This window comes from Dromiciops gliroides, chromosome 4, assembly GCF_019393635.1.
Source record: "Dromiciops gliroides isolate mDroGli1 chromosome 4, mDroGli1.pri, whole genome shotgun sequence".
Classification (NCBI taxonomy): domain Eukaryota; kingdom Metazoa; phylum Chordata; class Mammalia; order Microbiotheria; family Microbiotheriidae; genus Dromiciops; species Dromiciops gliroides.
The window spans coordinates 452,690,736-452,717,718 of NC_057864.1; the positions used below are offsets into that span (position 1 = coordinate 452,690,736).

Sequence of the window (26,983 nt, forward strand, 5' to 3'; positions counted from 1 at the left end):
CTTGATTCCAGCTTCTACTTTATGCGCCTTGGGCTTGCTGGGGAGGGGGAGGGCTTTCAACCCAGTGTTTGCCTTGGATGCCACAGCTGATCCACAGGGACTCCAGCCAAGTTCAGTGAGAACACAGGTGGCTAACTAAGGACTTTATTTCAAACCAAAAAAAAATAAAAATAAAAAATCGAGAGCATTTTCCCTAGGCCAGAGGGAGTGGGGTCAGAATGGACATAGGGATCCCCATCCCCTTTGGGCCTGGGGCAGAATGAGGGGCTGGACCCACACACCATGGAAGGAAGCCTGGTCCCCTTCCCCTGCTTCCATGATGGGGGCACTGGAAGTGGCGGGGTCCAAACCAGCCCCCCCTCTTGCAGGGGGAGCACCAGGTGCTATGCCAACCCCTCTCCAGCAGGGATGGGGCCCAGGGGGGGAAGAGGTGCCAGCGGGGCAATGGTATGGCCAGTCCTCAAGTTCCCTCTTCCTGTGGCCCAGAACAGGGAGGAGGAGGACAAGGAAAACCACAGACCCCAGGAAGGTCTCCTTTCCCCCAACATCTCCATGGGGGCAGTGACTCCAGGGACCTCTGGCTGGTAATACTGTCAGAGAGGTTCCTCCCCACACGCTCCTCTGCCCCCGGGGCAAGCTCTCTCCTTGTTACCACATGATCCTTGGTAGCTCTCTCCCCACTTGTCTCCCTTGGGTGGACACTGACCCTCCCAGGGAGCCTGATGCCCGGGCTGGCAGCAGGATGTCACATGATGCCATTGGTGAGGTACTGGAAGCCGTCGTAGAGTTTGGTGGTGATGGAGCGCATGCTGCCGTCCACCATCTGCTCCACCAGCAGCTGCAGCTGCTCCTCTGTCATGCTCATGGTGGAACCGCTCCTTCAGGTTGCGGATGGTGCTGGAGCCGTGAAAGCAGGCAGCTGAGAGCCTGGGGAGGAGGACGGCAGGGTCATCCTACCCTAGATACCTACGGGCATGATGGCCTGAGCCCAGTTGGGTCCCCCCCCTTCCACTCTCTTGTCCTGAGAGCTCCCCCCTACTCTGTTCTCTTGTCCTGAGAGGCTGTTGCTGCTGAGCCTGCCAGCCCTGACGAGGGGCAGAAGGGAGGGCTGGGGGAGACACCGCCCCAGGATGTCCTCGATCTGCTAAGGGGTGGGGCACAGGTTTCCAGCAGGGAGGGGGGGAGTAGGAGAGAGCGAAGGGTCCCGGGGCTATGAGGAAGAGCCAGGCAAGAAATGCTGGGGCACGGGCACTGATCTGGCTGCAAGCTCTGCCTAGGCTATGTGACACTCACAGATCACCTGGGCCACCGTCATTACGGGGCGGGGCGGGGATTCTCCTGAGCAACATCGGCAACCTGTGGGATAGGGCCAGGGGTGGCCCAATTGAGTATTGATAGGGAAGATGTGAGTAAACAGGGGAAGGAGAACTTGGAAAGGCAACCTCAGGCAGAGAATGAGAACACAGCTAAAGATAGGAAAGGGGGGGACGTGGTGAGTGGGACTGGGGGAGAGGAAATACAATGGAGCTGCTGACTTAAGTCAGATGGGGTGGAAGTGGAGGAGAAATGGAAGGGCTGGTTGCCCAAGGATGGGAGAAGGGTGGACACAGTAATAGATGGGGGGGGGGGGCGGAGTGTACAGGTGTGTGTGTGGGTGAGCTCAGTCAGGATTCGGGCTCCAGGGCCCGCCAGCACACAGCAAGGGGGCAAGGGGCCCCGCTGGCTCCGACACCTCTGCCCAAGGGCCCCCACCTTGCTGCATGATCTCCACGATCTGCACCACCTTGTCCATGTGTTTTCGGGCAGCAATGAGCCCCTGCAGCATCAGCATCTTGTAGTAGTTGAACATGTCACCGTCCAGCCCTCCCATCACCTGGAGAATGGAGAGGCAAGCGGGGAGGCAGCAGTTCACAACTGGGCTCTGACTGAACAGAGCCCAGGCCTCACTTCAGTGCCTGCCCACCCACCCACGCCCCTGCTGCCATCATGGCCATTTCATTTCACTTTACAGAAGCCCCGAGTTCACCGTCCCCCTGCCAAGGAGCTTGATGGGGACAGCTTTACAACTCACATCCACAAACTCTGTGGTCAGTTTAAACGCTGACGTCTCAAAGCCCAGGTTGCGAGGGGAGCTGGACAGGATGAAGCCAAAGTCAATGTGGATGATGTGACCATCGGCATCTAGAAGGATATTCCCATTGTGCCTGAGGAGGAGATAAAGATGGTCCATAAAGGAGGCAGAGGCATACTTGCAGATAGGTATGACCTCCACCCCCAAGGTTAAAATGCATTGGCCAAAAGTGTTCTGCAAAGCCCTCCCAGTTCCTCGATGTCTTTGCCCGGCTGGGATCTCAGACAACCAGCAGACGCTGCAGTGTCCAAAACTGCTATTAACAAGAATGAGGAAACTCACTAAGGCCTCACTTATTTAGCAAGAACCAAATGCAACAGTCTCTGAACCTCAAGATCGACTAACACAGTGACCACAAGGAGGTCAAAGTCTTGTTCAATAACTTCTGGTTTAATCCATACTTTCTTTCCTTTTTTTTTGGGTGGGGCAATGAGGGTTAAGTGACTTGCCCAGGGTCACACAGCTAGTAAGTGTCAAGTGTCTGAGGCTGGATTTGAACTCAGGTCCTTCTATTTTTTTTTTTTTTTTTTTTTTTGCTGGGCAATGGGGGTTAAGTGACTTGCCCAGGGTCACACAGCTAGTAAGTCAAGTGTCTGAGGCCAGATTTGAACTCAGGTACTCCTGAATCCAAGGCCGGTTCTTTATCCACTGCGCCACCTAGCCGCCCCTGAACTCAGGTCCTTCTAAACCCAGGGTTGGTGCTTTATCCACTGCTCCACCTAGCTGCCCCTTTAATCCATACTTTTTTTTTAAATTATAAAAGTATTATTTTCTAGTTACATGTAGAGATAGTTTCCAACACTTGTTTTTATAAGATTTCTAGTTCCAAATTTTCCTCTCTCCCTCCCTTCCCTTTCCCCTCCCCAAGACAGCCAGCAATCTGATATAGATTTTATATGTACAATCACTTAATCCATACTTTTTTTTTTTGCAGGGCAATGGGGATTAAGTGACTTGCCCAGGGTCACACAGCTAGTAAGTGTCAAGTGTCTGAGGCTGCATTTGAACTCAGGTCCTCCTGAATCCAGGGCCGGTGCTTTATCCACTGCACCACCTAGCTGCCCCATAATCCATACTTTCTAATGAACTTCAGGGTTGTATTTACCAGCCCATAGCAAATAAGCAGCAGCAAACTGTGAGGTGCTGCCAGAAGCAGGAACAGGGAGAACAGGGAGAAATTTTTACATTCAGTTTAAAACAAAACAAAACAAGATTAAATTGCAAAAAGAAAATTAACGTGGAATACCTTATACCTAGAAGTCACATTAGTTACTGGAGGGCATATGAATTAAAGAAAGGGAAATTCCGGGTCATAATGACTTCCAAATGAATGTCCGGCAAAGGAGCCAAGGCCAGGAGGTGGGCCAGGCCAGCAGCTATTCAGCATAACACAGCCCAGTCAGGGCAGTCTTTGTTAGGTAAAGTGCTCAGATACTCAAGGAGGCCAGAGTGGGTGGGTGCCTTCAGTCCCATGGGCCAGAGGGGAAACCGGTCTCCTTTCTCTCATTTCCAACCAATCACCAGAGCTAGAATTTGGCAGGGATCTGAGTTTGGTGTGGAGAAGCTATCCAGTCTTAATTCGGATGGAGTTCCATGACTCCAACTTACCTCCTCTACCAGGGAGGTTCAGACTATTCCTTTATTCAACAATGGAATCACCCCCATTCTCTGAGAGGAGAATCAGGAAGGGGAAGGGCAGATTGCCATCCTTTCTCAGCCATCAGTTTGCTCAGTCCTACTGTGCTTGTGCTTCAGGAAACTGGCTTCAAAGTCCTGATCCCTGGCCTTGAGAAAGGATTTCTAGCAAAAAAACCCCTCCTGCCTCCACCCCCGCCCAGGCTTTGTGGCTTTGAAAAGTCCCTGGATGGGGAGCATCCTCAGGCACCTCCAGAGCCCCGAGCTCGGGGAAGCCAGGCTCTCCTTCCTTTTCCCAAACTACTGACAGCCAGCCAGCTTCAGACTACGTGAAGACAAGGGTCCTGCTTATTCACTTCAACACTCAGCCCAAGTGGCAAGAATGCAGTTGCCCCCTGGATGTGCGATCACAAACAGAGATGAGGACTGGGGCTTGGAGGCCAGGTAGGATAAGGAGCCAGAGAGGCCGTCACGCAGTCACTCACCTGTCTTTGACTTGAAGCAGGTAGCAGACAAGGCAGTAGCCAGCACAGCTCTGTACAAAGTTGCGCTGGGCGCTGAGGAATGCCTCGGTGGTATAGCTGCCATGCTCCTGCAGGAAGTAAATCGAGCAGGGAGAGTTGAGACTGCTTTTTCACCTGATGATTGACACAGCATTGGACCACAGGCTCTATCATGCCACTGTCCGCAGAGATCACAAGAATCTTGTAGGGCTTGATCCAAAGGGGCACCCGTTCTTGCTCCCAGATGGACTGAGGGAAGAGACAAGGACACAGTTGGAAAAAGAAAGACAACTCCCTTCTTAGCCTTCCTTTCTCTGCCATCGCCCTCCCCGAGGCTGTCTTGGAATGTTATAAACAAAACCCACAGCTCTTGCTAGGGACTAAAAAGCATGGTAGGGAGGTCCAGGGAGAAGAATGGGAGAAGGATGTAGACATTCACACAACAGCACAGCAGGAAGGAGACACAGGAATGGAGGAAGATGTTGCTCAGGTACAAAGGGAGTCATCTGTGAAGAGTGAGGGCCCTCCTAGTTCTTTGGGTGGAAGTGGGTAAAGGCAGTCATGTAATTTGTAGGAGGAAGAAGAGAGACTGGCAAGGGCTTCAATCCAACTTCAGCCTCCAAACCAGGAGTCAGAAGACGGGACAGACACAGTATCAAAAGTAGCCAGAAGAGGCCCCTGTAGTCTCTTTAAAGGGCAACTTCCCTAAATGTAGCAGTTGCCACCCAGGCCCAAACTCCTTTCCTCACCTCCCCTTACCTGCAGTTGTTTCAGCACCTGGAAGGCTAACAGCTCTTGTCGCAGGTCATCCCCACACTTGACGATGACTGAGAGGAGCCGCCAGTTGGGGAGGTGGCCATAGGGGGAGCCCTCTCTGATCCGCCTATAAAGGAAGGCAGGCCAAGAAAGGATGACGAGGAGGCAGCTCTGTGGGGTGATGCAGGTGAGGCCAGCGTCCCCAGGCAAGCTTTGGTTTGTACCTCTGTACAATGGGAATGTTGGTGGGATCGAGGTGGTAGCATTTGCTTGAAATCAGAGAAGAGCGTACACTCACCTGACTTTCTCTTGCCAGGGCTCCTTGAGGGCGACCGCTGAGGGGTCTTCTGGGTCCCGTTTAAAGGCAGTAGGGGTGTGGGCTAGCTGCTCGGAGAGGCGCCGTCTGGCAGGAGAGAAACCTATCACTTACCAAGGGTAAGGAGCTGACCTCCAAAGGAGGGATCCCAGCTTGGCCCAAATGAAAATGTTTTTTAAAATTCCAAACAAGGATAGCCCCAGACTGAGAACTAGGACATGGTCAGAGACTGGTGCTGACCTAGGCAACGAGCGAGAGAATGCAGTGAAAAGTGATCAGTGGCCCCCAGACAGGCAGGTCAGGGGAGAAGGGGCAGAGCCCTAGGGGAGGTCGTACCGGATATCTCCTGCTGCAATGAATACGGGCTCCTTGCTTTCTTGGCTGGTGATGCTATCCACAGAGAACTGGGAGATGTTGTCACAGCTGTTGGCATGTACTTCGGGGAGCTGGGGGAGCAGGGAAAGGCAGCCAAAGTGAGCAGAGGACCCCCCCTCCCCCACTCTTCATTCTCCTGGCCCTTCCACTCTGACCTCTGAGGCCCCTTGCAGACCTTGCTCCCCCTGTGATCATCCCCTTAGCAGCGGGCTGTAAGCCACGGCAGGGATTAGAGAAACTCACAATGGGCATTTTTCCATTATAAGGATGGGAGATCCCTGAGGGCAGGTATCCGCCATCTTCCCTCTGAATCACCCCAGTGCCCATAATCTTACTCTTCACAGCCTGGGTATGAAAGTCAAAAGTGGTGAGAACTGACTTCCCCATGATTCTCTTACTTTCTTCTCTAAGCCTGGCATTCAAGGTCTTCCCTTGTCTGGACCCAACCCACATATCATCAGCCAACCTTTCCACTGCTCTCTTACACAGACTGTCTGCCCTGGCCAGCTTCATTTTCCTCACGATCCCTGCCACACCCCCTCCCACCTCCCCCTCCTTACCTCCCTCCCTTTGTCTCCCTCAGTTCCCCACCTGGATGCCTTCTCCTCTTTGGAATACCACCAGCACTGCCCAAAGCCCAAGCTCAGGTTTCACCTCTTCCTCATTCTGACATCATTTCTTTTCTGTCAGTGGGAATTGATGCTGCTTCCCTGGGCTGCCAACTAACTTTCAGGGATGTGTGTGCGCCTCTTCAACAGGCTCATCAGTTTCTCGAGGGCAGGGGCTGGGTCTTATTTGTGTTCCTCTTTCCCACAGTGCCTAGCCAGTGTTGGGTACACACACGGAAGATGCTCAGCCAAATGATCCACATTCAGAGCAGGGGCTGTGGCCTCGGGGTGCCTGCACTGTGCCGACCCCAGCCTTGGTGTAGGGGCCTTCGTGGCTCTGGATTACCAAGGCTCGATTCCCTCTCTGCCCTGCTGCCACACAGACTCCTTGGTGCAGCTCTCTGGCTGCCCACCACTCCCTCCTTTGGCACCTGGCAGGCAATGAGGACCACTCACACCCCCAAGCCACATCCTGCACTTGGGTGCCTGTCACCTTCTGCTCCTTGGCCTGTCCTACCTGCTAAGCTCCTACTCTTCTTGAAAAGTCAATTCAACTTGCTGCCCCCTCTTCCAAAAGGTCTTCCCTGATCATCAGGGAGTCAGTCATGGCGTGTGCTCCCTTTGACCTTCCCCAGACTTTCCTTTGCACACCTCTAACATGTTATTTTATACTCCAGGTATATGTAACCCCCTCCATGAGGTCTATGAGGGTGGGGACCGCATCTCGTCTCAGTGATATACCTTGCCCAGCACTGTGTCCTGTGTTCTGAAGCTGCCCGGAATTGGATTCGCAGCCTCCCCTGAGCCCTGGGCATCCTCAGATTGCCTGGTCCTACTTTCTAAATCTGTTTTGATGGCCGGCTTCTTGAGGTCGAGAACTCCCTTGTCCTTTTCAGAGCACCTACTTCCCTCTCCCCACTAGCCCACGGCTGGGCACATGCTACCTGTGGACACAGATCCTCCAGGATCTCTCACCTCCACCTGCAGCTCGCCTATGTCGTCCACAGACCAGGCTTCGTCATCGTTGTCATAATTGGGGACGGTGCTGAAGCTGCCTGCTCTCTGTTCATGAGTGATGCCACATTCGGGAAGGTTTTCCACAGACCGCGTGCTGCGAATCCGGTTTTCAGGGATCCGCGTTGGGACGCTGGTGGTGTCAAAGTTTTCACACTCGAGGACTTCCACATAAATAAGATAGGGCGCCTGCAGGAAGAAAAGAGTCGTTTAAACGGCCTACTCCCCACCCTGACATTCTTCCCCAGTGACTGCCGCTCTCAACACTAGAAACTGATGGAGAGGCAACACGGTGGGTTAGAAACAGTAGTGGACTTGGAGCCAGAAGGACTTGGCTCTGCTGCTCAGAACAGTGACTTTCAGTAAATTTCTTAGTCTCTGTGGGCCTCAGTTTCCTCATCTTTAAACTGAGGGAGTGGGATGAGACGATGGAAGGTCCCTTCTAGTCCTAAACCCTATGATCTGGAAAAAGGAGCACAAAGTGAAGTCTCAGGTTTTCCAATGACACAAAATTCTCTAAGTTAACAAAAAGGCGAGCCAGAAGGGATGGGCGTCCAGAAGAGTTCTTGTATTCAAACAAAATTTCTGGACCATGAGCTACATAAGCATCCCTGAAGACACCGCCCCAGGGGGCCGTGGTGCCCCCAAATGTTAACAAAATGGCATTTGTCAATAAGTGTGTGAGAAACAAAACCAATAAATTAAACTCCCCTGAAATCCTATTAAGTAATTCTGATCCCTGAACCTCAAGAAAGGAATAACTGAAGTGGATAAAGGTTGGGGAGGGGCAATTAAAATGATACAAGAGATAGGGCTGGGAGGCTGTTGTATGAGGAAATATTAAAAAGATGAGAACTAGGGAGCGGCTAGGTGGCGCAGTGGATAAAGCACTGGCCCTGGATTCAGGAGTTCCTGAGTTCAAATCCGGCCTCAGACACTTGACACTTACTAGCTGTTGTGACCTTAGGCAAGTCACTTAACCCCCACTGCCCCGCCAAAAAAAAAAAAAAAAAAAAAAAAAAAAAGATGAGAACTCTTCAAGCCTGGAAACATGAAGGCAGAGAGTGGACAAGTCAAGTTTAAACAAGGTGAATTTAGGGCAAATAAAAGGAACACACAGAGAACATCTGCGCTACACTGGAGAGAGCAGATATTCAATTTACAGAACTCATAAGCCCAAAAGTGATACTGGCCAAGAAATGAAATAGCTTCCCCAAAACCTTAGAAGAATTATTGGGCAGCAGTTGTAATGGGCAACCAAGGAAGGGACGCTGTTTTGGTGACGTCCCTGGCCTTCTGAGCTCAGAGTCAGAGGACACAGCCTGTCAAGAAATAGAATCTGTGTGTAGGAGTAGAGAGAACACATGACTGAGGCTTGGAAAGCCCAGATGCTGCCAACCACTTTGCTGGTAATTTACTATGTGAGTTTGGACAAATCACTCCAACTTTCCCCAACCTTCACTTAGCTCTTTCTAAAGTGAGATTAAAACTACCTGTCCTCTGTACCTTCCAAACTTTTTGAGATTTAAGTAAAAAAATGCCATGTGCAAAGTACAAAGAACTTTGCAAATTTAAGGTGCTACATCAGTAAGAATGTTAGTAAATGTCTGGACAAGACAGGCCAGCAGTTCTTACTGTGATTCTCCTTCTACTGTGTATCCCCCTCTCTTCACCCAAATCCAAGCCCCCTCCTATAAGCTTTTCCATACTAAACCCAAGTAGAAGACTGAAGTTCCTTAACCAGAGCTTACCTTAGGGCTTTCAAATAGCAAATGCCAGAGGAGAAAGGCTAGGCTCTCCGAGGGAAGGCCCTAGGTTTTATCTAAGCTCTGCATGTGACTAGCAGCTACGATCTGCATACAGGAGGTACTCAGTAGCTGTTTGCTGAATAAATAGGAGAAAGTATGGTGGGCTTCTGGGCGTGGGGGGACAAGTGGGAGCTTACTTACCTTATCCTTAGAGTTGAGGACAACTGCCTGGGTGTGGGGTACCCGAACCACATGGTGGTCGAAGCCGGCCGTCGGCAGCCAGACTCGGGCAGGGAGCTTGTGGTTGAGTAGAGACAGCTCTGAGATCAGCCTCTGGGTCTTCTGCTCCTTGGTGGGCAGTGTTGCCAGTCGCTTGCCAATCGCCATTAGAGATTTGATGAACTCTCGCTCAGGAGCCAGTCTGACCGGCTATGAAGTATCAGGGTAAGAGATAGGAGGGAGTTATATAGCTGCCAGACATGCCTTACTCATCAAGGACCCGTTTGATCGACTTAGGCCAAAGTTCCCTGGTGTCTAGGGAGCAGCAGGGATTGGGGGATAGCTTTTGGCCCAAGGCAAGACCCTTCCCATCACCCCAGTGATCTCTGTGGAGGCTCTGGGAGGTCAGAGGGGAAGACTCCTGTTCCAGGAGTTCTTAGGAGATACTCTCGGGATGTAGGGTACAAAGAGAGGGTATGTGAGAGGTGTCTGAGGTTTTCCAGAACATCCTTTAGTGAGAAGTGCCTCTTCTTACTGAGCATCATCTCCTTATTCTGACTTACTGGGCTACTGCAGTCTCTGGAGCATCTGTGGAGGTGGCTGGCACCTACCAGCTCCCTTGGGATTGGGACAAGGAGATGTTGGTGGGGATTTCTTCAGTAAAAATGGATACTCCCCCAAATCCCACCCCAAGCCCTTGCAAATGACACTCTTCCCTTCCCCTTCTCCCTCCCATCATTTAACATGCAAGCAATGAACATGCAGGGGTGGGAGGGAGCAGAATTTGTAAAATGGGTGAAAAATCAATGGGGAAAAGAAAAGCAACAGCAGCTAAAGGGAGGATGGAGAAAAGGTAGGGCTATGGGGCAGCCTCTCTCAGCCCCTGACCCAAGGGCTGAGTGTTGCCTTGCTTGCTATCCTCAAGGGGGACCCCATGTTTTCCAAGATGCCCTCCCCTCTCCAGCTCTGATCCAGCAGCACAAACAGCACAGTCTCAAGCCAGCCAGTTCTGCCCATGTCCAGAAATGGCTCATCCAATATTTAAGAGGCTTTCCATACCCTGGTGTGGGATACTCCAGCCATTTCCTCAAAGAAACAGAGGTAGTCTGGGTGGAATGAGATGGACTAGGCAAGATAGTAAAAGGGGCTTCTTTAGCCTGGGCCCCCTCCATCAGGGGGAAGAGTTTATCGAGACCACTAGCTCAGATTCCTATCCTCCGTGCTCAGTGCTTGGCACATAGTAGACATTTAATAGATGTTTATCGACTGATTTCATTCACTATCAACAGGCCACTCATTCACACGAATAACGTTTCACTCAACAGACTTCTTTCCCTCGTGATTATTTTTCCTAAATGAGAATTTCTAACTTAATACTGCAAGACTGACCTTCTTGAGAAAGCCATGTGGTACAGGCCCTGACTCTACTTACCCACCAAGACTAGGAGATAGAAGGGACTCTCAGGAATCCCAGTGAAGAACTAAAATGAGTTGTTTTCATGAATTTAAAATGTTGAGCCAAGGGGCAGCTAGGTGGCGCAGTGGATAGAGCACAGGCCCTGGAGTCAGGAGAACCTGAGTTCAAATCCGGCCTCAGACACTTAACACTTACTAGCTGTATGACCCTGGGCAAGTCACTTAACCTCAATTGCCTCACTATGAAAAATAAATAAATAAAAATAAAATAAAATGTTCAGCATGAGGAATAAAACAGACTGGGGGGGGGCAGGGTCCAGTTCTCACAGATACCCCCAAATGCCCAGTGAGGGAAGCAGGATAAAAGGAAGAACGAACTTAGAAACTCACTCCCACCCCAAGCCCTCTGATGCAGTCACTCAAGTGGAAAGACTACCCCTACCCTGGACTTCGTGTTCACAGCAGTCATCTCAGAAAAGAGGGTCGGACTCTCCCTGGGCCCCCAAACAAGCTGATTATGTGGTGTATATCACCTCATAGGGGAGACAGGAATCATGATTGAGAAAGGAATGGCACAGAACACAGGAAACTGATTGGGGACACAAGTAAAAAAATCAAAATGCAAAATAAATAAATAAATAGAATCATCCAAACTCCCAGAGGGCCCAGCATTTCCTCTCACGTCTCTGCTCAGACGCAGGGTCTTTGATCCTGTAAGACTCCTGGGGGTAGGGAATGCACTGGAGTGTCAACCAAAGGCACTTACGGCAAGACGGATAAGGTAAGGAAGATGAGGACAAGAAACACTCTTGCTAGTAAACTGGGAAAACAGGGGTACTTGGATCTAGAAGAAATGAGGCTAGAGTTTGAGAAATAGTCTGCGGGCAAGTAAATACTTCTCAGGCCAAGTCCTTTCCTTTTATGTATTGGGTGCTCAGTGGAGGGCCCCAGGTGAGGGGGAGGAGATAAGAGGGGGTTAGGGGGAGGGAAGGAGAATCCTTTTCAGGGCATGCATTTCTGCCAAGTAGTTCCTGGCACTAAGGTCCAATGGCCAATTCCCACCAATACCTCTTGGGTGCTCGTTCCAGAGACCTGGGGTGGGTAAAAAGGACAGTTTCCCCCACTCTCAGTGACCTCTGAGAGAAAAAAAAGACCTGGGCCTAATTCAGCCAGGGCTCAGGCCAAATGGCAGCATGGTGAAGGGTAGGTCCTCTCTGTCAGGGGGGCCAGGGAGGGTCTGGGACCTCTGGGGGTGGGACAGGTGGGAAGGAGCCCTTTAGAAGCCGGCCTTGGCATTTGGACAAAGGTAAAAGTACTAAAAGGAGATCTGGGGACGGAGAGGAAATGCTGCCATGGGCGGACATGGGGAGTCAGCCACCCAGCCCCAGCCTGGCCCCACTTACGGAACTGAATGATTTATCAACACTCTCGGTACTGGAGGAGAGTTCCTGGGAAAGGGGCCGGGAGGGCAAGGGGAGAGAGGGGGAGGGGAAGGGGGAAGGGAGAGAGAAAAAGGCAAAGAATTTAGCTCAAGCTCTGATTACAACTGCTTCTCTTTCATATCTCTATTATTATATTTTTCTTTAAATAATTAAACCTTCTTATGGAGTTTGACCCTCACACTATCATTACTGGGAAATGACGAGAGGCAGGTTCAGACCCTAGAGGAGTCAGGGGGAGGGGCAAAGGACTAACATGGTTTGTGGGAGGGCTTTCTGTTGTTCCGTTTTTTCTCCTCTCACTCTCACGTATTCAGCCCTTATTTCAAAGAAAAAAAATTCCAGATCTGAGTCCCAGAAAGGGGCCGCTCTCCTAAGTCTAATACTCTAGGTCAAAGCCCAAGGCTTAGTGGTTTCCAAAGTGCCAGCTCCTAATTCAGGTCTGGTTTTACAAGATACATGGCCCTCAAATTAGGGGTCTCCAGTTCCACCAGAGTCTTGGGGGACACAGTGAAGGAAAACAGATCTCTAATTTGACATCACATCATAAGCTCCACACCATACTGCTTGCTAGAGGGTACAAACAAGGTTTCCAGCCCAGCATGTCCTTTACTGCTCAGCATTAAGTCCTAGCCCCTGCACTGAATATATACACACCTGTTGATCTGGTTTTGCTCCAAGTTGCAAGATGTAGCTTGAAACTCAGTCTGAAACAAAGCTGTGGTTCTGAGACAGTCTATGCCTTGCCTAGTTCTGGGGGCTTTGCCAGGACCAGGCCCACTCCGGGGGAGGGAAAGGCCCCAGTGGGCCTCGTGACAGTGTCCATCTTGCAGCCACGTGACCAGGTCTTCCACTGCTTTGGGAGGGGGTCAGAGGCAGAAGGGCCTTAAGGGACAGAGTCCGACTTCCTCCCTCCTCTGCAGAGACTAATGAGTGCTCACTTAGAAGTCTTGATTTCTACTTGACTATTAAACTCAATGAATTCTACTTGCGTAGTTAACATGAAGATGGCCACAACTCCTGCTTCTTTCCTCAGAGAACCTGAGGAGCAGTGAAGAAGATAGGAGGCTGGGGAAGTGGGAGCAAAGGAGGGTGCAGAGGGGAGGGCTGGTGAGGCAGTGAGATGTCCATTTGATCAGGGTTACTCGTACCACAGACCCGGCTGAGAACACCTGCCCTCAGTACCTCTCATCCACCTCGTCCCCCCATTCTTACTGTTACAGGGACACCCCGTGGGGAAGGTTATTCCACTTGGTACACTGACCTAGAGGAGGGCCTTCCTTATACTGAGTCAGCTCCAGAGAGCAGGGTTGGGCCAAGAGGCTGACATCAGAACAATATCATGCTGGCAGGCTGGCCAGGGCTCCCAGCATGACATGGAGCAGATTTCTCTGTACAAAGGTTGAGGTAGTCCCATGAAAGCGAGATAGACCCACCAAAAATGCTGCTACTGTGATGAGAGGGGAATCAATCTGGTTAGAAATAGGAAAGAAAAGTGCCTAGTTGTTAGCAGCTGAGGAAAGTCACTGACCTATGATTATCTGTGGCGGGGAGGACAGGAAGGAGATGAGCTCCAAGTCTCAGAAGTCTGTCCCACTACCCCACTTTACATAATCCCCACTCAAATGAAGATATAGATAGTGAAGATAAGGGGAAAGGTATCTGGTTAGATCTGAGCCTGCAAAATTTGGATAAAGAGGTGGAGGAAAATGGAAAATGTGGAAGCTGCCTAATCCTCCTTATTGGGGGGTAGAGGGAGAAGGGAGAGAGGTAGCCCTTCAATAACCACTTCCCCAGACAACCTCCCGAAGGGCAATGAGCAGCTAGGTGGAGAAGTGAACAGGGCGCTGGGCCTGGTGTCAGGAAGACCAGAGTTCAAATCTGGCCTCAGCCACTTAGAAGCTGTGTGACCCCGGGCAAGTCACTTCACCCTGTTTGCCTCAGTTTCCTCATCTATAAAATGGGCCGGAGAAGGGAACTGCAAACCACTTCAGTATCTTTGCCAAGAAAACCCCAAATGAGTTTAGTGAGAGTTGAAAACAACTGAAATGATGGAACAACCACCACCTCAAGGGCAGGGATTTTCTCTTCTTCATCTTTCTGCGTTCACAACACTGGCACAGTGCTCTGTGCCTAGTATGTGTTTGAGAAATGTTTGCTGAATAACTGAATGAATCCATAAATGCTAAAAGAAAGGAGGGATGAAGGAGAGCTGGGTTGGAGCTCAGTCCCTTTCCCACTCACTAGGACTTTAAAGGGAAGAGGTGGGTAGTAGAAGAACCCCTACTTCCTTCAGATCCTGGAACATGACATTCCCAAAATGCACCTGGCCAGTGAGTGCTGAGGGAACAGCATTCAGGTACTAAAGACTCCAAAGGGACCCTTGAAATAAAACTCCCTTCCACAACAGCAGGGATGGGGCTCTGTCTTTTACTCTTTGGACCATGTTTCTCTCAGGGAAGGGCAATGGAATCAGATGTCTAATCCTTTTAGCATTACCTGTGAGGTATCCCTGCCCCTTCTCTCAAGGTATAGTGGCCTTTGGGATGGAGAACCAGGTCAGGAAAATGAGTTACCTGGAAGGCCTGTCCCAACTCCCCAGATGCCCACAACTCTGACCTGGCTAGGACCAGCAATAGCCTAAGGAAAGCACCAATGCCAAAGTGCTCCCGGCCTCAAGACAGGAGCCACACAAATAGGAGAGAAATGTCCAGGCCTGGGGAAGGTGACATAAGAACATGAAAAGCCTGCACATCTTTTTCTGATTTTGAATTCCCTGGGGCCTGGGGAATTTAGCAGGCTCTAGAGGCCTACAAGCTCACCCCAGCATCCTTTCATTCCACGGCCACTTGATCAAGTCAATACTACTGCTGCTGGTGGGAAGAACCTAGCAGTCAATTTCCATATGCCCACCCTACTTGTGACTCCCCAGAGGAAAAAAAAAATCCCTTCCCTAACCACCCTGTCTCTTTCTATTAGAATGGAGCCGCTCCTTGAGGGCAGACAGTCCCCACCCCTTGTGTGGCCTAGCAGTATCTACTGCCTCATAACAGAGGCTTCCTAGCTTAGCATCCAACGAGGAAGGAAATGGTTCCATCTTAGGAGAATGTGGTCGTGGGGATGTAGACACTGGGAGCAACTTCTATCTAAAGGCCATTCCCATGGCCAGGAAGGACAGGTGACAGCCTCAGGAGGAGGCCTCTGGAAATGATTCTGGACTAGAGGATGTGAATTCACTCTGCCTCACTCTAGGTCAACAACCTCATCACACGATCAAGGACAAATTGGCCTACAAAGTCTAATTCCCAGAGATAGCAGGTTCCAGATCAGGTTTCGCAGCTTCCCCCACTGCCTCCCCTTCCTCCAAACACAGACAGGTTGAAAGGATCTTTGCTGTATTAGAAACACGGAATGTGGCACCCCCTCAGCCCCATGCGGGCAGATGCCAAGACCCTAGCCACATGGAGTTTCCAACAAGGGCTGATTCCTCAGTCTTTTTTCTCTTCCTTCCCAAACTGGGCCACAAGCCAGACTGGGAGCCTGGCCAGTGGTGAGTCAGTGGTGGAGAACTGGGGCACCATTGTCCGCCTGGGACACCAGGTCACCAACAGTTGGTCGTCCAGTGGGGTAGCTTCCCCTGCCATTCACCCAGCTGGGCACTGGAAGGTAGGTGTGGGTTGCTGTAAAAGCTCCCCATCTTTAGGCCACATCCCATCCTAGATTGTCTTCTTACAGCCTCCTTCTCCTGGCCATCGTGTTTCTAGTCTTACCCTGAGAGCTCCTCATACCCACTCCCATCTAGCTTGGTCACCCCTATCCTGCTCCCTCTCAGAAGGAAAATGGGAAACTGTAGGGATGCCAGCTATTTCACCCTCACTTTATTTATGTAGTAAGGGCAATCTGATTGAACGCTTAAATAATAACAAATGAACTTTGCCCTTAAATCTACAAGGAGGGGGAGAAGCCATTATGATGAGAGAAGGAGAGGAGAATGAGCTGATGCTCTATTAAACACCTTTCTATATCGCCCATGACATACACAGTTCTCAGGTTTTTTTCTTTTCCCAACAGCCTCTGCTATTCCCTGGGGGTGTGAAGCAGACAACCCAGACCCTAAGTGGAGGTGGGGAGGAATCCCTGCCACAAGAAGTTTATACTCCACAATCTTGGCCTTCAGGGTCTTCCTAGCAAGAAGTGAATGGAGTGAAAGCACAGTGGAAAGAGTAGGTGCCAGAGGCTCAGAAGCCCTGTTTTGCTCACTGTGTGACCTCGGGCAAATTCTGTAAGCATTCAAGAATGTCAGTGTTCTTCATCTATAAAAGAAGGAAGCTAGATGAGACTCTCTCTCATCTTTCAAGCCCTAAAATCCCATGCTCTTGACTGTGAAATGAAAGAAGATTTGAAGGAAGAGGAGATGGGAAATTAGACCCCCAGGCAGAAGCCCTAGCCCCATGCAGCCCAGCACAGCCCTGTTCCCAACCCAATTCTTGCATTTTACCTCCTCCTCGTTTTCCACTTTGGGGTTGCTGGCTGTGCGTTTCAAATTGCTGCTGAGGCTGATGCTGGCAGTGGCATCCGACTTGGAGCGCTGGTGAGTCCTTTTGGAGGGGGATGACCCTGTGTCGGGTGCTGGGCTCAGGGAGGGCAGCTCCCTCTTTCGATGAGCTGGCTTCAGCTCATCTGAAAGGATGAGCTTTCGGAGCTTGGTCCCACGGGAGTGTCGCTGGGTGGAGATGTGCATGTCCGAAGAGTAGGCCCCAAGCAGTAGGGCACACTGAAGGGAAAAATTAATGCTCTGGCGGCAGCGGTGAACAATGTAGGGCTTAATGGCATCCCCCACATCTTCATCCATGTGGATGTACATGTTTAGCAGCTGGGGCAGATAGAAGTCAACGTCTTCGTTGCGGAAGCAGAAGAGCCGATTGCCTATGTAGGCCTGGACGCCGGGCTCCTTGGAGTTGTACAGTAGGAGATGGCCATGGAAATGTCGAAGAGCTTTGACTCAAACAGCCTCAGCAACCACGACTGCTTGGCCGAGTTGTTCTGCCGCCGCCTCCTTGCCCCCTTAGCTGAACCAGAGGTCCCCACCTCGTCCTCCTCTCGGATGCGGCCAGGCGGCTCGTCCAGGCAGCGGAGTTCACTGCCTACACTGTCCCCGTTGACAAGCTCGAGGGGGGCCCCTTCTGGGGAGCTGGTTGTACCCCCATGCAAAAGTTTTACTTTCTCCAACACCTCCTCGCAGGCCTTTTGGGCCACCTCTGGGTCAATGACTGCCAGTTCCCCAACCCCCTCAGTGATGACACTGAGCAGGGCACCCCCATTATTTCCTGGTGGGCTTGGAGCAGGCTCCGAAGAGGCGTTCAGCGGGGCTGGCTCCACTGCCGTGTCTCCCATGGCCACAGCAGGACACAGCACTTCCAAGCTGGGAAAGGAGGGAAGGAAAAGGAGAAACATAAACCAGTTAGTTTTTCTACCCTAAAGTTCCTACCATCTTCCAGCCCCCAACTCTTATGAAATTCTCCCTAGAATCTGCTCTCCATCACTCAGACTTCCTTAGCTTGAATGTCATTACCTCTCTGATCTTGGCCACCCCACACTCAATACTCCTTGACTTTGTCTTTATGCACTTAGTATGCACTAGGTTCATAATCTGCATTTGCTAACATGTTGCTCTGTCAGGGTATTTACAATGTTTTCACTTGCATATGTACATTGTTTCCCTAACTAGACTGGGTCCTCTCTAAAAGCATACATCTTTCTCCTTACTGGTTATCTCTTCAAAGCTTATTCTTTCGTCCTCCCCATTTCCTCCTCCCATTTCCCATCCCTTTGGTGATCCTGTAAACTTCAGATTTCTAAGCCTTAGCATATACCACGCTTAAACATACTTTTTGCCTATAACAGATTCCCTTCTCCAATTTCCGTCTCCTAACAATATTCCCATTCGTTTAAGACCCAGTCCAGGTGCCACCTTCTTCATGAAGTCTTTCCTTATTCTCTCTTTTTTTTTTTTTTTGGGGGGGGGGTGAGGAATTGGGGTTAAGTGACTTGCCCCAGGGTCACACAGCTGTAGTGTTAAGTGTGAGAGGCCAGATTTGAACTCAGGTCCTCCTGAATCCAGGGCCAGTGCTCTATCCACTGTGCCACCTAGCTGCCCCTCCTTATTCTCTCAAGAAGTGATAGACAACTTTTCCCTTAGGACCCTCAAGCCACTGAGCCTGACCTCTCTTATGCACTTAATCATTTTAAGCCTTGCTTTACGTTATTTCATGACATGTTTTCACTTTCTCCTCACCCCACCCCTGACATGATTATAAGCTCTTTGTCACTACAGTAACTTAAGCAGATGCCTAATAAAGGTTTGTGGAACTGACATGATAGTTCTACCTGCTCTGGGAAGCTGTCCTCATGTATCACTCCTCCCACAATCCCTCATTTCTGTTGATTCCACGTGTGTTCTTACCTGCCCTTTTAGACTGTAAACTCTCTGATGGCCATCGGAAAGCGGGCCAGGCCGGGCCGGGTTAAGAGAAAACCATTCTAGAATAATGATTCTCAGTCTGTGGCTTTTCACCATCCTGCTGTTTGTTTGCTTTCATGAGACCCTCCCCTCTTCCTAAAGGAGCCGGATGGCACATATGTTATTTTTTATTGAAACGGATGAGAATTTGGGGGTGAGAAACTTTCTCTCGAGAAAACTAGTAATATTTTGGGGTGCCCAAAATCAACCACCACCAGTAGGGCTCTAGAACTTCCAAGAAGGTGGGGAGAGGAATAAGACCCCCATAACTCAGACCTTTCTTCTCGAGTGATCCCTGGGAAAAGTCTCAAGGAAGGAACACCAAGGAAGAAAAACAGCTCAGTTTACTGCTTCTTCTCTCTCTGGGGCTGAGACAGAGAATCATCCTTTAGACTTCTCTTCAATTAGAGATACTAGTTAGGCCCTGTAGAAATCGGAGAACCACATTGTGATCCTGCTGGATCAGGGATGGGAGGGGCATACTGTGAATTCTAAATTAACCGGGGCTCTGGAGTCTGGCTGTAGTCAGCAATGGCAAAAAAATCCATGAACAGAATAAGCCTATGGTACATTAAGAGAACACAGGCCAGTCAGAGGGCACCGCAGGATCAAAATGAAGGTGAATTCCAAGTATTAGCAACAACTTTGAAGGCCAGGCCTAGGCATTTACATTTGGAGGGGCTGGGAAGTAGCTTAGATTCTGGAAGCAGTCACTGAACACTCTCTCCTCAGACAACATAAAGAGTAAAAGCTGGGGGCAGCTAGGTGGCACAGTGGATAAAGCACCGGCCCTGGATTCAGGAGTACCTGAGTTCAAATCTGGTCTTAGACACTTGACACTTACTAGCCGTGTGACCCTGGGCAAGTCATGTAACCCCCACTACCTTGCAAAAAAAAATTTTTTTTAATTAAATTAAAAAAAAAAAAGACTAAAAGCTAACCTTGTGTGATCCAGGTCTACATCTCTTCATCTACTGAATGGAAGGGCTTATCTCTGGGCCATCCAGTCCAGCCTAGAGCTGAAAAGGAATCTCTCTCCAAAACAAACAACAAGTGGTCTGCCACCACTCACAAGCACCCAGTCCACTTGTGGAAAGCCCTACTGCTGGTGATTTTAGTTCTGACTTCTAGGGTGAAAGAGAACAAACTGAACTCTTTTCAAACACCTGAGTACAATCAGTGTGTGCTCCTTATGCCCTCTCCTTTCCCCCTCTCTTTCCTTCTGCAGGCTAAAAATCCCTAGTTTCTCTTAGAGATTTTCAAAGCTAAGTCCAAGGTCTTCTTAGATTTCTCCTGACAGATCCAAGGAATTTCCTAACTACAATCTTTCTGATGCCAATTAATTCTGGTGGAGGCTGGGGGTGGTAGGTCTATTTTGCCCCCTCCCAAAGCTGGGCAGGGCCCCTTGGGGCCTTGCTTTCTGAGCAGCATAACCAGCACTACTACTTGTGTGGCTCTGTCTCTACTCGTACTCACACACATCAGCATAAGAAAGAAACCTCAGTCTTTCCTCACCACACCTCTGAAGGGTTCCAGACTGTAACTCTGGTTCGGCTGGGACCACCTGCCTTGCCTCCTAGATCTTCATGGTATTCATTCAAGGTCAGAAAAGAAACCGATAGAGCAGCCAGGAGTTTTTTACTCAGCACCCTGCCATTATTCACATTTCTTTTCTCATAATCTCTCTCCTTTCACTTTTTTCTGCCTCACTGACTCTTTAAATTCCCTCCCACACTTCCCCAGAGCCCATCTTCTCCCAAAAATTCCTAGTGAAAGTGAGCTCCATTTATTTCCTTCCCTACAAAGCTTCCGATTTCACTGAGAGGCTCAGCAAATAGATGGCAGCTTAACCTTCTTAGTGGCTGGAGAAAGAAGAGGGGAAGGCAGAAGCTCCAGGACAGGGGGCTCCTACGACTCTCCTCAGCCTCAGTACAAGCCAGATCCCACCCAGAGTATGGCTGAGGACCTCACTTCAGTTTCCAAGGGCCTTCCTTGTTGATTGCCAGTCTCGGGTAGCCTCTCCCTCCAACTCTTCTAGAAGACCAGGCCTGCCAAGGGGTATGGAGCTAGAATCTTCTACCAAGGCACAAAAGGGTCCCCACGACAACATACCTAATCAGCTTCCTAGTTCCTCTGGGGCTAATTTTAATGCTGGGGTTAGGAGGTTGGCAACAATGGAAAGGGGATTTAGATGGGGAAGTTGGAGGGGGAAAGATGGAGAAGGGAATAGGTTTAGATTGTTTCTACATTTTTGGGAAGGTCAAGGGGATTCTCTGGTGCCCCAAGTCCAAGAAAGCCCCAAATATGTTTTTGGTTTTGTTTTTGTCTTTGCAGGGCAATGAGGGTTAAGTGACTTGCCCAGGGTCACACAGCTAGTTAAGTGTCTGAGGCTGGATTTGAACTCAGGTCCTCCTGAATCCAAGGCCAGTGCTTTATCCACTGGGCCAGCTAGCTGCCCCCAAAGCCCCAAATATGGACTGTACCAGTTTTAAAGGATAAATTTTAAAATGAGGATGTCTAGAGGGCAGTTTCAAAGGGAAAAGACAACTACAGGGCAGTAAGTGAAAGCACTAGGTCATCATGTCCTGAATCTACACTCTTGCTCCACCCACCTCTGCCAGAAGGGAAGAGAAAAAGGAAAAAAAAAGAAAAAGAAAAAAACAACCAGCAGGGGAAGAAAATCCAGTTTGGTTTGCAATTTCTGTGGCTTTAAGGGTCATACCATCCCCATTCCTATCTGACCATTAAAGCTTAGCCTGTCCTGGAGGGACAAGGGTGGGGGTGCAGGGGAGTGGGGTGAAAGCTCTTTACCTCAAACCTATTAGAGCCTGACATGACTTAAGAATTGGACGGCAAAGGAAATTGGAGAGGCCTTTGCTCCTCTGGCTAAGCAACCTGCTCAGGAGTGGGAGTACAGACAACTGAACGTGGGTTCCCTAACTCATGGACAGTGTCTGCTGAGCTGAGCTTCCAGGGTTATTAACAGGGCAAAGGAAAGCTGGTACACATGTGAAGCAGAAGGAAGCTGCTCACACTTGTCTGCCTCATCTCTGTCCCTCACCTCCAAGGATCCAGAAGCCTTCTTACTCTCAGCTACTCTCCTACCCTACTCCACTGATACACTTACTGCGAGTCTGTCTGTGCCAGAAGTTGGGTCTACCAGAGCCTAAGACCAGCCCTTTCCCCCATTTCCTCATCATGCCTGTCTTTAGTGGGACAATGGGAAGGGTATTAGGTTCGGACACAAGTTCTCTCTCGGCTCCTTGTTAGCTCTGCAACATTGGACAAGTCACCTCTCCTCTCTGGGCTCACTTTCCTGATCCCTAACAGGAAAGTGAGCTTGGATGGCCTCTTATACCACTTCCAGTCCTATATCAAGGAACCCATGAACTAGATGACAAAGGCCTCCTTTGAGCCAATGACAGCCTCCATGCACCTGGTGATACTGATTTACTTCCACGGAACATGTTCTATCCCCCAGCAGAGTATTCCTCCTTAACAGCAGGAGCTGTTTTGTTTCTGTATCCCCAAGTAGCACAGTGCTTTGCACATAGTAGGCCCGTAATGTTTCTGGAAAAGAACTGAATTCTGAGACTTTCATATTTCGGAATCAATGAATGACGTCATTAAATCCAGACCTCTGCCTCAAAGCAAGTCACTTCCTTTGTCCTGCTTTTAGATCATTACCAATGAAAGAGATGTGACACATATAGGGGCTGCTTGTTTCACTAACAGAAGGCAGGATGAAACAGTGGAGAAAACACTTGCTTTGGACAGAAGACTTGGGTTCAAATCCTATTTCTACGGTCAAAGAGAACAATCTAACTCTTCAGATATTTGAATAAAAGAAGTGTGCGCTCCCTATGCCCTATCCTCCCTTCCCTTCTGCAGGCTACAAACTCCTAGGTTCTCTTAGATTTTCTTTTTTTTTTTTCTTTTTGCAGGGCAATGGGGGTTAAGTGACTTGCCCAGGGTCACACAGCTAGTAAGTGTCAAGTGTCTGAGGCCAGATTTGAACTCAGGTCCTCCTGAATCCAGGGCCGGTGCTTTATCCACTGCACCACCGAGCTGCCCCTTAGATTTTCAAAGATACATCTACAGTCTTCTTTGATTTCCCTGACAGGTCCAAGGAGTTTCCTAACTACCATATTGCTGATGCCAATTACTTCTGGTGGAGGCTGGGGGTGGCAGTTGGTCTACTTTGCCTTGGGCAAGTTGCTATCCAGCCCTGGGCCTCAGCTGCCTTGTCTGTAAAACTAGGTGGTCTGAGAGCCCTCCTAGCTCTAGGTCTCTGGATCCTGTGAGCAACAGGGGCCCAGTGAGAGAGAGGAACAGAGACAGAGACAGAGAGAGACTGACCTTCAGTCAGGAAGCCTCAGACACTTCTGATGGGACCTTAGTCGAATTCCTTAACCTCCTCATTCCAGATTCCTCACCTGCATAATGGGGGTAATGATAGCAACTGCCTCACAGAGTTGTTGTAGGAATCAAATGGGATAATGTACAGATACTGTCTTGTAAACTTAAGAGTTTTAGGTCATTATTTTTATGTCTAATATCAATCTTACCCATGATAGTTTCAGTGCATCTTGCCCCTCTGATATTACTGTTTTGTTTTGTTTTTTTTTAGTGAGGCAATTGGGGTTAAGTGACTTGCCCAGGGTCACACAGCTAGTAAGTGTTAAGTGTCTGGGGCCAGATTTGAACTCAGGTACTCCTAACTCCAGGGCCAGTGCTCTATCCACTGCGCCATCTAGCTGCCCCCCTGATATTACTGTTAACGTTGGAAGCTGGGGCCTCTCTTTTTCCTGGGTTACAACTCAGCTTCCAGGGCCATATTGTTAAGCAAGCTTAAGCCCTATCAGGAACCAAGTTTAAAAAACCACAGCAATAGTCCCAAGAGGAAATTGAACTTTGGGCAAAGTTTCTCTTAAGACCATCAAATGGAGGTATGGCAGGGAGCTCAATGTGGCCGAATCAGTCATGAATCAGGCTGGGAGCTCCTTGATCTGCACCTGAGGGAATGGGGCCAAGGAACCCATGTTGGCAGATTCTGAGCAGAGGCTCAGCCGGTTCTGGGAGCACCAAATGGAAAAGACACATGGCAAGAAAAGGCAGCCTGGTTACTCTTTTCTAATTGAATTCTCTCTACCCAATCTCCTTGGTTATTTGGGTGACTCCCCATTTCCCCATGTGGTTTTCATCACAGTTCTTACCAGAAGAGAAGTTCTCTCCTCTGCTCAAGAGCTTTACCATGCAAACTAGCTTTGAAAAGGGAGATGGGGGGAAAAGGCTGGAACAAAATTGGTAGTGCAGGTGAACTTGTATCCTAGTTTCAAACCTTTCTAGGTAATCAATGCTCCTGAGAAAAGGGTCATCACCAGCTCCTAGCTGGGAAATGGACAAGAGGGAAGATGAAAAGTGAGGTCCTTTAATTACCTCAGAACCAGCTGGGGGTCTAAAAACACCTAATGTACTAAACTCTTCACTAACACCACTATGATAGACAAAGCAGCAGCCAAACTCTTTTTTTTTTCTTTTTCTTTTTGCAGGGCAACAAGGGTTAAGTGACTTGCCCAGGGTCACACAGCCAGCAAGCATCAAGCGTCTGAGGCCAGATTTGAATGCAGGTACTCCTGAATCCAGAATCCAGGGCCAGTGCTTTATCCACTGCGTCACCCAGCTGCCCCCAGCAGCCAAACTCTTAAGCCCATTTTACTTGAGGCTCTCTCCCCACTTCAGCCAACATGAATTGGAATGTGGGTTTTTGGATCACGCTGGGGAAGGGACTTAAGTCAACGCCTTGGGGGTGGATGAGAAGGTAAGGGCATATGGGGGTTTTCTTTTAACCATGTTCATTTGATAAGACTGTAAGCCATGGACATATCAGATAAAGGAGACAAGAAGGCAAATTCCCAGGAATACAGCATTACTACCATTAATAAATGCCTTTAAATTATAGTCCTCAGAATGCTTTATAAACAAACAAGATATGTCTGATTCTGTCCCTCATCCAGTCCTTGCTATTAAACTATTACAGAGCTGACTTGTACAAAGTAGACTAATATGCCTAAGGTTATTCTGGGGGTCAAATAAGGAAGTCACAGACTGAACCTAGAAGTCTTGACCTCCTCATGGCTCTGTCCACTGTCCCATGCTCCTGGATTATGATGGCTACCCTTCAGTGTCTCACACATACTGCACTCTTAGGGAGTCAACAAAACTATTCTTCTAGTTAGCCAAAGATAAGTTAAACAATTACCCCCTGGACAGAGACTTGACTGAAAGATACAAGGCAACAAAGCCAAAATTAAATAGACCATATCAAACTTTCCCATAACCTCATCCATACTGGTTTGCCAATCCATTTAGTGTCTGCTTTCTGAACCGAGGAAGTGGAAGGAAATATGCATTTATATAGTATCTACATGTGCTAAGCACTTTATAATTTCTCATTTGATACTCAAAACAACACTACAAGGCAGTGACTTGTTCAGGGTCCCACAAGCTAGTAGGAGTCTAAGATGATCTGCCTAGGCTCAGGCAGCTCCTAAGTGACTGAGGACACATTTGAACTCAGTTCTTGATTCCAGGCACGGTGCTCTATCTACCAACTGCCCCTACAACAAAGTGAAGTCTAAGGAGACTTCTCCAAAATTCCTCAGCCCTTCTATACGTACATACCCCGGACTAGGCTCAAAGGTTGTTGCTGACACTTGTAAATCACCTCCATGGGTCTAACCATTCCCCAACTTCTTAGGGAAGCACATTTTCTTCTGACCAGGACAATCGGAAGCAGCTCCCTAATCTATGTATTCTTTAGTTCAAGCCTTTTCTGATCCTGAAATAAGAGGGGGTTAGCTAGGTGGGGGAGAACATGACAGACACATACTTAAATCGGATTCAACTGTCTCGACTAGCCAGCCCAATCCTTAAGGCCCAGAGAAACAGAGAGGAATTCAAACTGGAATTCTCCCTACCATGAGTCAATGCTGGGTCAACTTTAAGCTGCTTTGGGGTGGTAGTGGAGTGGGGGGAGGGGGAGTTCCCAGGACCGGAGAAAAGAGGTGGGAGGAGGAGGACTGGGTTGGCCAAAGCAGATTCTAAAAAGTATTTCGGAAATGATAAACGGGGGAAGGGGGGGTTAGCAAAATCTATGAGTGATGTAAGGCCACAATTCACAACCCTGGGGTCAAAGCCCAGGGGCAGGGGGATAAAGCAACTTGGGAGGAAGGGGAGGACTAAGGTCGGCGGAGTGGGGAAGGATCGAGAGGAAAGAGGAAGGGAGAAGCAACTACGGGACCATAAAGGAAGGAAGACGCGGGTGGAAGGGGCCCAAGACGGCAAGGAAAAAAAATAAGTGTGTGTGGGGGGGTGGTGAGCGAAGAGGAGAGAGGACGGGGGAAACCCTGGAGTTAGGGGGAGGAGCTAAGCAGAGAAGGAAGGCAAAGTACGTGGGAGGACCCCGAGCTTGAGGGAAAAGTTGAGAGGGAACCTGATATGCAGGTGTTCCCAGGGGCAGGGGGGGCAAGTTTTGTAGTCGGACCCGGGGTGGAGAAAGGGGGGGGAGCCGGGAGGGGCAAAGAGGAACCCTGGAGTAGGTGAAGGGGGGAGGGGCACCTTACCTTCGGGGACCCCCGCGGAGGGGACGAGGTGTGGGGTCGGTGTCGGGCCGCCGCAGCCGCTGCCTCAGCAGCAGCAGCCGCTCCCGGACTCCATCGGCCGCCTCCGCTTCCCTGACAGCAGCGGCGGCGGCGGCGGCGGCAGCGGCGGCGGCGGCTGCACCAGGCCCCGGCTGCGGGGCTGCCCTCGGCACTGCCTGCGGGGGCCTTTGAGCCGCCTTGACTCTGGCTAGCCAGCACAACTTCTCCCCGCGACCGAAACAAACAAAAAAACAGTCTTCCTCCACACGGGATTCCGACGTGTGGTATCTGCTTCACAGCCTGAGTTCTCCCTCCCTGGGATTTTCCTCCGCGCGTCCCCGTGCTCAGGACCCCACTGAGCCCATAGTAACTTATGCAGTCGACTGAGGTGTCTAATGCATGCCTATCCAGAAATAGAAAAGGGGGTGTGTGTGTGGGTGGGAGGGCAGAGTAGCTACCTCAGGCCAAAGAGGCGGGGCTAGGGTGGGCGGGGGCGTCCAGCTAAAGGGGCGGGGTCAGCCTTCTGGGAATCTACGAGCGTAGGGAGACTCTAAGGGAGCCGAGAAGGAAAATTCAGGCAGTCATGGCTAGGGCCGGTTTTGAATGTTCGTAGACTGAAGCTGCCCTGAGAACTCTGCAAGCAAAGGATTAGGGAATGGG

General features: G+C 49.9%; 1 protein-coding gene across 1 annotated transcript; it reads right to left on the bottom strand.

Annotated features, from left to right (window-relative positions):
• Positions 1 to 128: 128 nt before the first annotated feature.
• PI4KB (phosphatidylinositol 4-kinase beta) lies at positions 129 to 26,439 on the bottom strand. Its single transcript, XM_044000199.1, is given in 16 exon segments — positions 129 to 865; positions 867 to 919; positions 1,288 to 1,356; positions 1,753 to 1,873; positions 2,072 to 2,204; positions 4,252 to 4,370; positions 4,372 to 4,518; positions 5,029 to 5,152; positions 5,324 to 5,428; positions 5,678 to 5,787; positions 7,300 to 7,527; positions 9,288 to 9,515; positions 12,125 to 12,169; positions 16,659 to 17,125; positions 17,128 to 17,582; positions 26,306 to 26,439. Coding segments are annotated over 15 exon segments (2,496 nt in total). The 5' UTR covers positions 17,555 to 17,582; positions 26,306 to 26,439; the 3' UTR covers positions 129 to 745.
• Between the last annotated feature and the right edge of the window lie 544 nt (positions 26,440 to 26,983).